The sequence below is a fragment of the Battus philenor genome, unplaced genomic scaffold (genome assembly GCF_028537555.1).
Source record: "Battus philenor isolate CCGP_79_NKW_IND1 unplaced genomic scaffold, ilBatPhil1.0.hap1 SCAF_26, whole genome shotgun sequence".
Taxonomy (NCBI): Eukaryota; Metazoa; Arthropoda; class Insecta; order Lepidoptera; family Papilionidae; genus Battus; species Battus philenor.
This window is the reverse complement of record NW_027181689.1, coordinates 11093517-11106150: the sequence shown is the minus strand read 5'-3', so window position 1 is coordinate 11106150 and position 12634 is coordinate 11093517. Positions and strand designations below refer to the sequence as shown.

Below are 12634 nucleotides of genomic sequence, written 5' to 3'. Positions count from 1 at the left end.
ACATCCAGTGATGAATTATAGAAATGAAACGTGATCTCTCGTTTCTAGCCTTTGTCAAGCTCACAGATATGCTAACAAGATTTATTTGGGAGTAATGACATCCGTAAACGAAGGAATATTGCTCAGCGGATTCGCATGTGGGTATATAGGCCATATAGCGTGCAGAATAAATGGCCGATGAAGCCTAAAGGTTGTAGAGACCACAGACTGGTAAACGCAGCGTCGGAACTTAAAGGGACCTTGGGAAGGTAGACAGACGGTCTTGTTAAGTGAATCAGAGGACCCAAGGTGCAGGTAGCTTCCGACCAGTCTTACTTAAAATTTATGGAGAGACTTATCTCTAACATGTAAAGATACATTAATTACAAATGACTACTTATTTATACATAAAAATAAGAAAAGGACCAATATTTAGCCACTTCCGCACATGCAGTGGTAATCGTGCAATAAAGTGCACCGCCCGATTAGTGCCAAACACAGAGTCAACTTTTTGGCACTAATCGGTATAACTCCTGAAGATGCCCCGTGGAGGGGTGAAACACGTGTTGAGTAATTTGGCGGTGGCGGTTGTGTGATTCGCATTGTTTGCTGCATACGCATTTACCAGCGGGCTGGCGGGCGGTGCACTTTATTGCACGATTACCACTGCATGTGCGGAAGTGGCTTAGTATTGGTCCTTTCTTACTTAGGATGGACTTCCGCGAGGTAACACCTGATTCCATTAAATATACATAAAAATGATTATAATAACATTTTATTTCGTACAATAATATATTTATAATTTCACTCTAGTCATTTCCTTGTCTAACAACCAATAGATCTTCTTTTTCAACTCGCACTTGATTGTCGCAATCAGAAAACGTATGAAGTACTAGACTAGATTCTAGCTAATCATTTTAATCTTTGCATCAGTGTCTTCTTCCTCGATTTCATTTTCTTCTTTAAATTGTCCATATTTAAAATATTCCTCAATCTCCTGCAACGTTCTGTCCTTCGTTTCGGGAAGCACGAAATAGAAAATCACCAAAGTTATTCCCATCGCCGACCCAAACACAGCGTAAGTGCCATGAACATTTATACCATCAAGTAAATACGGAGTCACTTGCAAAGCTAACATCGATAATAGTGACAATATTAAACCCGACAGAGCTGTACCAACCCCTCTATGAGATAAGGGTAATACCTCACCCAACAACGACAAAGGTATAGCTGTACAACCTAAATTAACTAATAAGAAATATGTCATTAACAAAGCAATCGGAACTATTGAATAATTCTTCGAAATCCGACCCACAGATAAAAGATAAATGAACGCACAAACGCAGAATAAAACGAATAAAGATGAGAAACCAGACGCAAAAAGAAGAGTACGACGTTTAAAAATCTTAACAAGAACAGATGAGAAAGTAGCGCTGGTAGTAATAATTACATCGATAGCTAAAGTATAGTAGAACAACTGTGATTTGCTTCCTGTAACTTCTCCGATGATCTGCAAAGCATATGCAGGGAAAATATGCCTTCCAGAAGCTTCGATGAGAAACGCACTGAGAAAAATTATTATCATAGGTTTTATGAAATCTCTTTTCGTAAATTTCATAACTAAACCTTTGAATTGCTTCATAACAGTTATTTTTCTTTTGTAATCAGGTTTATCTTTTTGGGAGCGGATAAGTTCTTCTAGCTCTTTTTGTGAAGTTTCGCTTTTACCCCTCAACCAATAGAAAGCGTCTTCACATTTTTTAAATTCCTTTTTTGAAGCTAACCACGATGGACTTTCTGGCCAGGTGTAAATTATGAATAGTGATATCGGATAAGGTAAAACGGCTATCAATGCAACAGTTCTCCAATAGAAAAAGTGTCCTAAAAAGTGAATAATTAATCCACCCAAGCAAAAACTAGCAGTTTTTAAATTTAAAAACATTCCTCTGTTATTTGGACTCGAATATTCTCCAACGACAATTGCACCCAAACATACGGTTCCTCCAACAGTTAGGCCGCCGAGATTTCTACCGATCATTAGAGTGGTGACGTCTGAAGCGAAGTAGATGAAAATCCATCCAATCATTCCTGGGAGAAGTACAACAGCGTGTGTTAGCCTTCTTCCTTTCCAATTCATAAGATACGCTGAGAACATATATCCAGGAATTCCAGCTAATCCAACACTTGAACCTGAGAACAAAAGCAAATTGAATCAACTCTATCATGTATTTGGATTAAAACGTTGTGACTTGTCAATCAACCATGTATATCACTTGTTTTTTCTCTGATGATGTTAGTGCTGTTAGTTATAAGGCTTTTATAGCTTCATCTTTACCGAGTTCACGGAGCGGAAGGGTCCGTGAACTAGATGCATGAGCATGAGAAAGCTTGAGGTAAAAACAAGAAATACATTAAGATTTTTAAAAAGGAAAATAAGTTTTTAGAGTACAAAATCGTCTTGAGGTAATTTTGAAAATGAGCCTCAACTCAAAAATTACGTAGCATTCAACATTATCTAAGTAATATTACTTTAGCTTTCAATAATATATAAACTCTAGAATAATATCATAGTAATCTTTTTTTAAATAGTACTCCTTGTAACCTTTGACTTAATCAGCATGTATAGAACATGTCTATATGTTATTACATATTTTTTACCAGAATTTGGATTTAAAATTCAAATTAAAACTAAAATTACAACAATTAAATATTTTTTTAATAAAAATTATAAAGAAAAATTATGCGGATTATATCATTTAAATGCTAACTATCACATCTATTACAAGATCGAATTTTGACACCTGACAACTTTGTATAGGAACTTGTTGGTAGGTAATACGAATGCAAACAATGCGAATTACACAACTACCACCGTTAAATCACTCAACACGTGTTTCACCCCTCCACGGGGCATCTTCAGGAGCTACGTTACACCGATTAGTGCCAAACACAGAGTGGATTCTGCATGCGCATTTATCAGCGGGCTGGCGGGCGGTGCACTTTGTTGCATGCGCGGAAGTGGCTAAATATTGGTCCTTTTCTTACTTAGGATGGACTTCCGCAAAATAACGCCTGATTCCATTAAATATTTGTCATAATACATACATATATTTATAATTGAGATAATTAAAAAATACATCATATAAAATACATTATAATTTATATAACACCAGAATAATAGTAGATATATATATCTAAATATTACTTATTGCTCTTAAATTTACATTGTATTTACTTTTACGCACTCAAATCTAAGGTAAATGAAAACAATTATAAAAGATAAGATGTAATTGTTATTATTCAGGTTAAGTCATTATTTAATGCTTAGTCTAGGATTGTATTTAAGGACATAACTAATGAGTTTCTTGCATTGTCTTCATATAGATCAGGACGCTCTGAAATTCGTATAGTTTTCGACAGAGAGATGTCATTAAATATCAGATGGTCAATTTAATACATGATTCTATCAAATTGGGATCTTCTCTTATTGTTATCGTAATAATTTCAAACTAATGACGTGCATACCTTAGACTACAGACACTGAAGAATAAATGAAAAACAGGACGCGGATTTGATTTTTTTTAAAATTGTGGTCACCCTTTTTAGAGTCCTCATACATTCACCCGCCTCGATTACACAGGGACAATTTTGGATTATTTATTTTTCCCACTTTCTTTTTTATTTGCTCACTTATTCAAATATTAATATATCTCATTCTTTCTTTTTAATTCTTTTATATTATCTCTTATTCCTGTTTATTCTTTTACCTTTCACAAATTGTAATTCATCGTCATTCCTTTCCGTTCCGTTTTTTAATTTCTTATCATTATTCTTTTATTTATATCTTAGCCGGATTTAATTTCGACAATTAGGGCTTATGTTAAAATACTATAAATTCATACTGCCGCGACATATTTCATATAGTCAGAAATCACAGGCATATCGCATTTCAAAATCTACTATATTGATTTACAATAGGAGTTATAGATACTGGCGTACAACCTGAGGGTGCCAATATGGAATAGGAATGAGGAAGACGTCGCATGAACCGTGATGTTGACAACTGGACATTGTTAGAGTGTCGTTAAATATAAACAAGACACCAATATATTTAATGGAATCAGGCGTTATTTTGCGGAAGTCCACCCCAAGTAAGAAAAGTACCAATGTTTAGCCACTTCCGCACATGTAGTGGTAGTCGTGCAACAAAGTGCACCGCCCGCCAGCCTGCTGATAAATGCGTATGCGGCAAACAATGCGTGCGGCAAATCTTTGTGTTTGGCACTAATCGGTGTAACATAACTCCTAAAGATGCCCCGTGGAGGGGTGAAACACGTGTTGAGTAATTTGGCGGTGGCGGTTGTGTGATTCGCATTGTTTGCCGTATACGCATTTATCAGTGGCTAAATATTGGTCCTTTTCTTGATAAAGATATATTAGTTGACTTCAACTTAGATTTAAATAATTTACGACTTAAGTTATAAAATAGCAAAGGTAACATGCAAAAAATGTGTGCAAAATGTAATTGTAAAAACAAAGTCACGGAAGTTTATGTCTGTGGAATATAGTTTCTACTTATCTATTGCATCCAGAATATCCCAAAGACCAATAACTACATTTGATTAAAATTAAATACATATATAGATACAATAAAACACTGTTAGAAAACCAATACATACCTAGCCACGACGCTATGTTCAAGTCGATATGTATCTCAGAGTCAGTTGAACGCAACGCTGCCAAGAGGCATGTGGTAAAGCTGAGCACCATCCCCAATCCCGCCATGTTGAGAAGCACCGCTGACAGGGCCCATGTCTGCAAAGTTTGACTAATTAGAGATGAAAGTCTTGGTGTTACTGCATGATGAAAAGGTATGAAATGATCAAAAGATGAAGCGCATGAGCAAAGAAAGCATTGGATAAATTCTGTGTCCAGCACTTCGTATTCCATTCTTTCTTTATGTCGTAAATACGTTGACGGCAAAAGAGAGAATGAAATTTAAACTTATAGATGCCTTGGAATGGTAGCGCTGAAAAAGAATTTTACATAAATAGATCAATTTATTTATTTACACTTTATTGTGCACCTTAGATATTAACTAAAAAAAATTAAACAACAACTAATATATATATTTAATGGAATCAGGCGTTACCTCGCGGAAGTCCATCCTATGTAAGAAAAGGACCAATATTTAGCCACTTCCGCACATGCAGTGGTAACACAGAGTGAGACACAGAGAGAGTCTCACTCCGTGTTTGGCACAAATCGGTGTAACATAACTCCTGAAGATGCCCCGTGGAGGGGTGAAACACGTGTTGAGTGATTTGTCGGTGATAGTTGTGTAGTTCGCATAGTTTGCCGCATGCGCATTTGTCAGCGGGCTGGCGGGCGGTGCACTTTGTTGCACGACTCTCACTGCATGTGCGAAAATAGCTAAATATTGGTCCTTTTCTAAATTATATATAGGTACAAGAGGCAGTGTTATCGCTCGAGGCGATCTCTACCAGACAAACTTTAGATTGAGATGAGAGACATGAAGAAGAGGGTCGTTTAGGGTGTACGTACATACAAATACCATGTCCCATCGTTCTCCACGAGCTCAGGATAAATTCGCTATGAAGGATATGGATTATTCTCTAGATCTTTACATATGAAGTGCTTTAAAGAGGATGGGAAGAAGGAAGAGTTAGAAAAGGACAAAGAGCATACAACTAAATTGAAATCACTTCACTTACATCTGAATGTTAAATATTTCTAATCTTCTTTAAAATCTATAGGTGACGGAAGTTTTTTGAATTAAATTCTTTTCTTGGATGTCGAGTACAAATAGATATTTATAGAAAAGCAAATTGAATAGATCACCTGATTAAATATCGGCTTCATCTTTAAACACAACTTGTATCGAGTATACTACAAGAGCGCCGCTGTTGGACTGAAGCATAGATAGCGATATCAGAATCTACTGATTACTTTCATTTATTGCTCACATATATATAATGCGATATTGATGTTTGTCTGTCAACCATTAATAGCATAATAGAAGATCATCTATCTATGTTTTGGTCCGAAAACTTAATAATAGAGTAGTTACGAATATAAAAATTAATGTTTTATATGGATAAGAAAAGGACCAATATTTAGCCACTTCCGCACATGCAGTGGTAGTCGTGCAACAAAGTGCACCGCCCGCCAGCCCGCTAATAAATGCGCATGCGGCACAGATAGACTCTCTATGTTTGGCACTAATCGGTGTAATATAACACCCGAAGATGCCCCGTGTAAGGATGAAACACGTGTTGAGTGATTTAACGGTGGTAGTTGTGTAGTTCGCATTGTTTGCCGCATGCGCATTTTTCAGCGGGCTGGCGGGCGATGCGTTTTGTTGCACGACTACCACTGCATGTGCGGAAGTAGCTAAATATTGATACTTTTCTTACTTAGGATGGACTTCCGCAAAATAACGCCTAATTCCATTAAATGTTTTATATGGAATTATTGTAAATTTATAATAAAGACAAGGTATGAAATAAAGTAATGAAATTTTTGAAGCATGTATAGATAAAAGAATAATTATTAATATAGCAAGAATGATTGTAGTTCTCTATCATTTGGGTTTTAACAATGATATTGTAGATTCTTAACATTTCGCCGAAGCGATCTAATAACTCGGAGCATCAAATACGGTGAAATTACAGTATGAAGCGGCTCGAATCAAGGCTTCTCAGCAAGCCCTTCTCGCTACCTTAAAAAAGGTTCTAGGTCAAATAAAACTTAATGCTCTCAACTTGAGGAGTCCGAAGCTATATAAAAGAACTGTGATATAATATCAAGAAAATAGAAAGTAAAAATTAAATATAAACAATTTAAATGTATAAATTCTATATTAAAGCAAAAGAAATAGAAATGAAACAAATAAACAAAATGTATCTATAGTTATTCGTTAAGGGAATACAACGTAAGTAATGCGAAGTATGTAGAAATTGTGGCAGACAAAAGAGGAACGAGTAGAAGATAGAAGGAAGGAGAGTAAGGATATAAAAAAAATTAAGTGAATAAATAATTATTGTGACTGTTATCCTTACGTACCTAGGACAAGGGAAGTCGAAAGGACCCCAATAGCGCGGGCCATAAAAAATGGTACATAGTAAATCGAAAGTGCCGGAGAGCCGCTCTGACCTTTCGCCATCAAGTCGCCATGTACGTGTCATTATGAAATGGACTTATTGGTAAATCTACATGTATAAAAATGAATGCTTGACTGTCTGTACTAGATAGATTTTGAATCTAATCATACATCCAAACGTCGTGAAAATTAGCCTATTATTAGATATATCCGGATTTTTGAACAATTGTTTTTTTTTCACTTGTCCTAGATATCAAAACTGCCGGTTGGTGCATATTTTTAATTCGTGGATAACATGTGAACGTATATATATATATATATATATATATACGAAGATGTTAGAAGCACAAACAGATATTGGGACCATAGCGCATTAGTTTTTATTTAATCGATTTAATTGTTAAATAAAACTCTTCAAAACTTTTTATATCAAAAGGTTTCGTATATTTTATTAAGATAAATATGCTAATGAATAATTAAAAAAGCATAACATTTTTTTACAGCCTACGCTGTTAATTTTTACAACTACTACGCGAAGTACATGATTGCTTTTAATATATTATAGCATTGTTTATCTATTTCATTGTCTTATGTATTGTATTAATTTGTATTGTCATTGTAAACATATCTTATTAATTATTATTATATCTTAATCGCGAAATAAAACATTATCTGGGTTAAGATTAACTAATCATGTGGCTTTTATTGTTTTGCTTTGTTTATATTATAAGTAGTTTCAATATCCGAGAGCGACTTGGGGTGTTATTCTGTTTTAGAAGTGTACAGAAACGACCTCTGTCTGCCAGATTTTATTACGGCGTTGCAGAAGGAACTAAGAAAGTAAGAGAGAATTCCACAAAACAGGAGTCAGTGCTTGTCCGCGGTAAGAGATCTAGACCTTGGTGTTCACAGCTGATGCTGAGTGATCTGCCGCTCCTTTATTACATCCTTACGGTGGTGGTTTTTTGTGTGCATTTTATTATAGTTAACTTTTTTAAACTAAATTAGTTTTGCTTCGAATTCAACCAGCTTATTTTTATTTAAGAGTTGGTGAAGTTGGAAGTAAAGGAGCTAGTAGTAGAGTAGTCAGAGGTGAAGGAGTTGGAGTAGTCGGAGGTGAAGGAGTTAGAGTAGTCGGAGGTGAAGGTGTTGGAATAGTCGGAGGTGAAGTAGTCGGAGGTGAAGAAGTTGGAGTAGTCGGAAGTGAAGGAGTTGTAATAGTCGGAGGTGAAGGAGTTGTAATCGTCGGAGGTGAAGTAGTCGGAGGTGAAGGAGTTGGAGTAGTCGGAGGTGAAGGAGTTGTAATAGTCGAAGGTGAAGTAGTCGGAGGTGAAGGAGTTGGAGTAGTCGGAGGTGAAGGAGTTGTAATAGTCGGAGGTGAAGTAGTCGGAGGTGAAGGAGTTGAAGTAGTCGGAGGTGAAGGAGTTGGAGTAGTCGGAGGTGAAGAAGTTGGAGTAGTCGGAGGTGAAGGAGTTGAAGTAGTCGGAGGTGAAGGAGTTGGAGTAGTCGGAGGTGAAGAAGTTGGAGTAGTCGGAGGTGAAGGAGTTGGAGTAGTCGGTGGTGAAGGAGTTGGAGTAGTCGGAGGTGAAGGAGGTGAAGGAGTTGGAGTTGTCGGTGGTGAAGGAGTTGGAGGAGTTGGAGGTGAAGGAGTTGAAGAAATTGGAGTTGAGCAAGTTAGAGAATTTACACGCGAGGGATATGAAGTTGTTAGAGGTGATGAAATTAAATAAGACTGTTTAAACCCCTATAATATTCCTGTATCATCAATGTATAGCATTTCCTCAGCATAAACCGTCCACAACTTGTCTGGGGGAGACTGTTTCAACTGATTCTTTTTTTAATGCGATATAAAAAAATATACAAAATACTAGGGGGACAGGAAAGTAAAGTCGCTTTCTTAAGTTAAATTCACACGACTACATTTTTAACAAGTTTTTATTTCTAATCAATAATAATTTATTATCAATAATAATAATATTTCATAATTTAATTCACCTTCGTTATCAACAACCTTTGCCATCTAGTATATAAATTTTCAGTCCCGCGTGGTAAAAACCAATCGGTAGAAACGACATTATTTTACAGACCCTCTAACAGAAGTACGATTAATTATTTCACTGAAGTTGTTCAATTTAATTTGCAAAAATCGAAAAAATATTAAATATCTTTTTTATTTTCTGGTATATCAAACAATAAAACATGCTTTTATGGTCAAAAAGATTAATTGTCCAACTTAAGTTCCGATAAAATAGATTGCCCGGTGCCAACATCGCAAGGACTAAATTTCAGTAGCCTAGACACTAATTCTCTCAATATTGATGCCCTAAAAAGATTAACTACGTATACAGGTTCTACTTTGATTTATGGGACAACCTGATAAATATTACCCCTGATCTAGATGGGTAACAAATGAATAACCAATGTAGAACACGTGTTTTTTTTTTTTTATTTAACAGATGTGAGATTCTTTTGTTTAAGCAATAGATGTGGGTGTCGCTGGGAGCATTGGTATAATAGCCCTGTCTTGGCCTGCCTGATTTGGTCTCTTATACCACAAGCATTGTATTATTTTACCGGCAACGCTTCACCACCAAACTCTACCTAACTCACACCAAAGCCGATACACATGTTCTCATTAGCCATGGCAGTACAGAGGATCAAGGAAGGAACCATCCACGAGGGTCAGAGGCTAAAGAGAGAGACGGTAAGCGTTGTCAGTCAAAGAACAGATACCCTCGGGTATAGCAGTGTCCATGTGGTGGTAGCAATATCACGTCACACGAACTCGTGCGTATATCACACGGACAAGACTCAAGATACGATCGCAAGGTTCCTCGATGTGACGAATACGGCAACCGTCGCACATACTGACACACAACCTGAAGATGCCAATATGGAGTAGGGATGAGGAAGTGGTCGCACGAAACGTATTCTTAAAAACTTGACATTGTTAGATCATCTTTAAAATAGATCAAGAGACTTAGTAAACACTGTAACATGCAAAAACATGGGCAAAGGAAATACGTAAATATTGAACGTAAATATAAAAACAGAAGCACGGACGTTAGTGTTTGTTGTATATAGATCCTAATAATAATAAAAAACAACGCGTCACAGTAGAGTTTGTGTCATTTGTAAAATAGTTCTGTAAATATATATGTGTATATTTACTTAAATGCAATCTTTATTTATTTAATATTCTTTATTGTACACGATAAGATACATAATATACAGAAAAGTACAATGGGCGGTCTTATCACACAAGGCAATCTCTTACAGACAACCATAGTAAGGAAAAGATAATAGTACTTATAAAGGGTAGTTCACGTGTACAAAAAAATACATATTCACAAACAAATGAACATAAATATACATAAACATACATAGACATACATACTTAAACATACATACATATGCGTAACATATATATTATAATAAAAAAGGTCAATCATGACAAGACTAAACAATGCAATATTTGAATATCGTTTTGAATAACTTAAAATTAACACAGTACTAATAATCATTATCAGGTCGCCGATAGACGTCTGCGAGGCATATGCCTCTTCCAAAGGCTCCATCGATGATCGGTCTTCCTCAGCCCGCATCCAGGGACTTTTCACAACCTTTGTTATGTAATTGGTCCACTAAATAGAAAACGTAGCTCTACCTGTCATCTTTAATATTTCTTAGTTATGTCATCGGTCCACTAAATAGAAAACGTACGAGGGTGAATCAAAAAATTCTTGGAATCAATATTAAAAAATGCAAAGATTTATATAATAATATTTTATTTTTCTACATAATCTCACTCCAATGCAATGCATTTAGAATAACGCGTTTCTAACTTCCTTATTCCTTGTGAAAAAAAAATTATTTTCTTGACTCTCGAAAAAGTCCTCTACGGCAGCTATAACCGCGTCATTATCGTGAAATTTTGTTCCACGAATTTCCTCTTTTAATTTTGGAAATAAGTGAAAATCACTTGGGGCTAAGTCCGGAGAATATGGTGGGTGGTCAAGGAGATTGAAGCCAGCACAGCGGATTGCGTTGAGCGCAACTTCTGATCGATGAGCAGGAGCGTTATCTTGAAGGAACAACACGCCCAACGACAGTTTTCCACGACGTTTTTCTTTAATCGCTTCACGCACTTTCGGGATTAAATTTGCATAAAAGGGGCCAGTAATCGTCTGGCCTTTTGGCATGTAATCAATAAAAAGGATTCCTTCACTATCCCAGAACACAGAGGCCATAACTTTGCCAGCGGTAGGAGCAACTCGAAATTTCTTAATGGATGGAGAGGATGGTCGTTTCCAAGACATGCTTTGTCTTTTAGTTTCAGGATCAAAATGGTGGACCCACGTTTCATCCATGGTGACAAGACGACGACAAAAATTATCCGAATCACGCTGGAACATTTCGAGATTACGCTTGGAAATTTCCAAACGTCGCTTTTTGTTTTCGTCGGTTAACATTCGTGGCACCCATCTTGCAGACACTTTTTTGAACCCCAGTGAATCAATTAAAATGGATTGAACGCTGCCAAAAGGTATCTCTAGGATCTCAGCTATATGTTTTATAGTCATTCTTCTGTCTTCCAAAACCAGATTCTCAACCTTTTTGACATTTTCTTCTGTAACGGAGGTTGAAGGCCGCCCAGAACGCGGGTCATCTTTACAGCTTGAACTACCTCTTTTAAATTCAGCCACCCAGTACGCAACCGTAGAATAGGGTACAGCATCACCCCCTAATGTCTGCTGAATGTCCAAAAAAATTTCCTTCGTAGACATTTTTTTCAAACTGAGATATTTTATCACCGCACGTAACTCACTTTTATCCATAATTTTGACTTTTTAGCAACTCGTTGCACAAAAAAAATTATTACATGCGAACGAACTGACAAAAACAAGTGACAGTCTGTATAAATATAGTGTGATAGACACTCTTTACTTTGAATATCGAACTTGATCCAAAAAGATTTCATATATATGCACTTCTAAGAACTTTTTGATTCACCCTGGTAGCTCTACCTGTCATCTTTAATATTTCTTAGTTATGTCATCGGTCCACTAAATAGAAAACGTAGCTCTACCTGTCATCTTTAATATTTCTTAGTTATGTCATCGGTCCACTAAAAAGAGAACGTAGCTCTACCTGTCATCTTTAATATTTCTTAGTTATGTCATCGGTCCACTAAATAGAGAACGTAGCTCTACCTGTCATCTTTTACATTTCTTAGTTATGTCATCGGTCCACTAAATAGAAAACGTAGCTCTACCTGTCATCTTTAATATTTCTTAGTTATGTCATCGGTCCACTAAATAGAAAACGTAGCTCTACCTGTCATCTTTAATATTTCTTAGTTATGTCATCGGTCCACTAAATAGAGAACGTAGCTCTACCTGTCATCTTTTACATTTCTTAGTTATGTCATCGGTCCACTAAATAGAAAACGTAGCTCTACCTGTCATCTTTAATATTTCTTAGTTATGTCATCGGTCCACTAAATAGAGAACGTAGCTCTACCTGTCATCT

At 36.3% G+C, this 12634-nt stretch overlaps 2 protein-coding genes across 2 annotated transcripts; both read right to left on the bottom strand.

Moving 5' to 3' along the window:
- Positions 1 to 257: 257 nt before the first annotated feature.
- On the bottom strand, positions 258 to 5897 carry LOC137925213 (facilitated trehalose transporter Tret1-like). Its single transcript, XM_068768619.1, has 3 exons — positions 5842 to 5897; positions 4659 to 4794; positions 258 to 2169 (listed from the first exon to the last, which is right to left on the bottom strand). The coding sequence occupies exons 1-3, from the start codon at positions 5860 to 5862 to the stop codon at positions 884 to 886; spliced, it is 1443 nt and encodes a 480-aa protein (XP_068624720.1). The 5' UTR covers positions 5863 to 5897; the 3' UTR covers positions 258 to 883.
- Positions 5898 to 8142: 2245 nt separating this feature from the next.
- Positions 8143 to 9122, bottom strand: LOC137925145 (probable ATP-dependent RNA helicase ddx42). The gene is made up of 2 exons (XM_068768527.1): positions 9098 to 9122; positions 8143 to 8834 (listed from the first exon to the last, which is right to left on the bottom strand). Exons 1-2 carry the CDS (start codon positions 9120 to 9122, stop codon positions 8143 to 8145), a joined length of 717 nt encoding a protein of 238 aa, XP_068624628.1.
- Between the last annotated feature and the right edge of the window lie 3512 nt (positions 9123 to 12634).

Excerpts from the sequence above, each read along its gene's own strand:
- LOC137925213 (XM_068768619.1), bottom strand. The coding sequence starts at position 5,862 with ATGAAGCCGATATTTAATCAG. Across the intron at positions 4,795-5,841 it reads TGAAGCCGATATTTAATCAG|ACATGGGCCCTGTCAGCGGT; the intron begins GTGATCTATTCA and ends CAAACTTTGCAG. Across the intron at positions 2,170-4,658 it reads GAACATAGCGTCGTGGCTAG|GTTCAAGTGTTGGATTAGCT; the intron begins GTATGTATTGGT and ends TTTTGTTCTCAG.
- LOC137925145 (XM_068768527.1), bottom strand. The coding sequence starts at position 9,122 with ATGGCAAAGGTTGTTGATAACGAAG. Across the intron at positions 8,835-9,097 it reads AAAGGTTGTTGATAACGAAG|TCTTATTTAATTTCATCACC; the intron begins GTGAATTAAATT and ends GGGTTTAAACAG.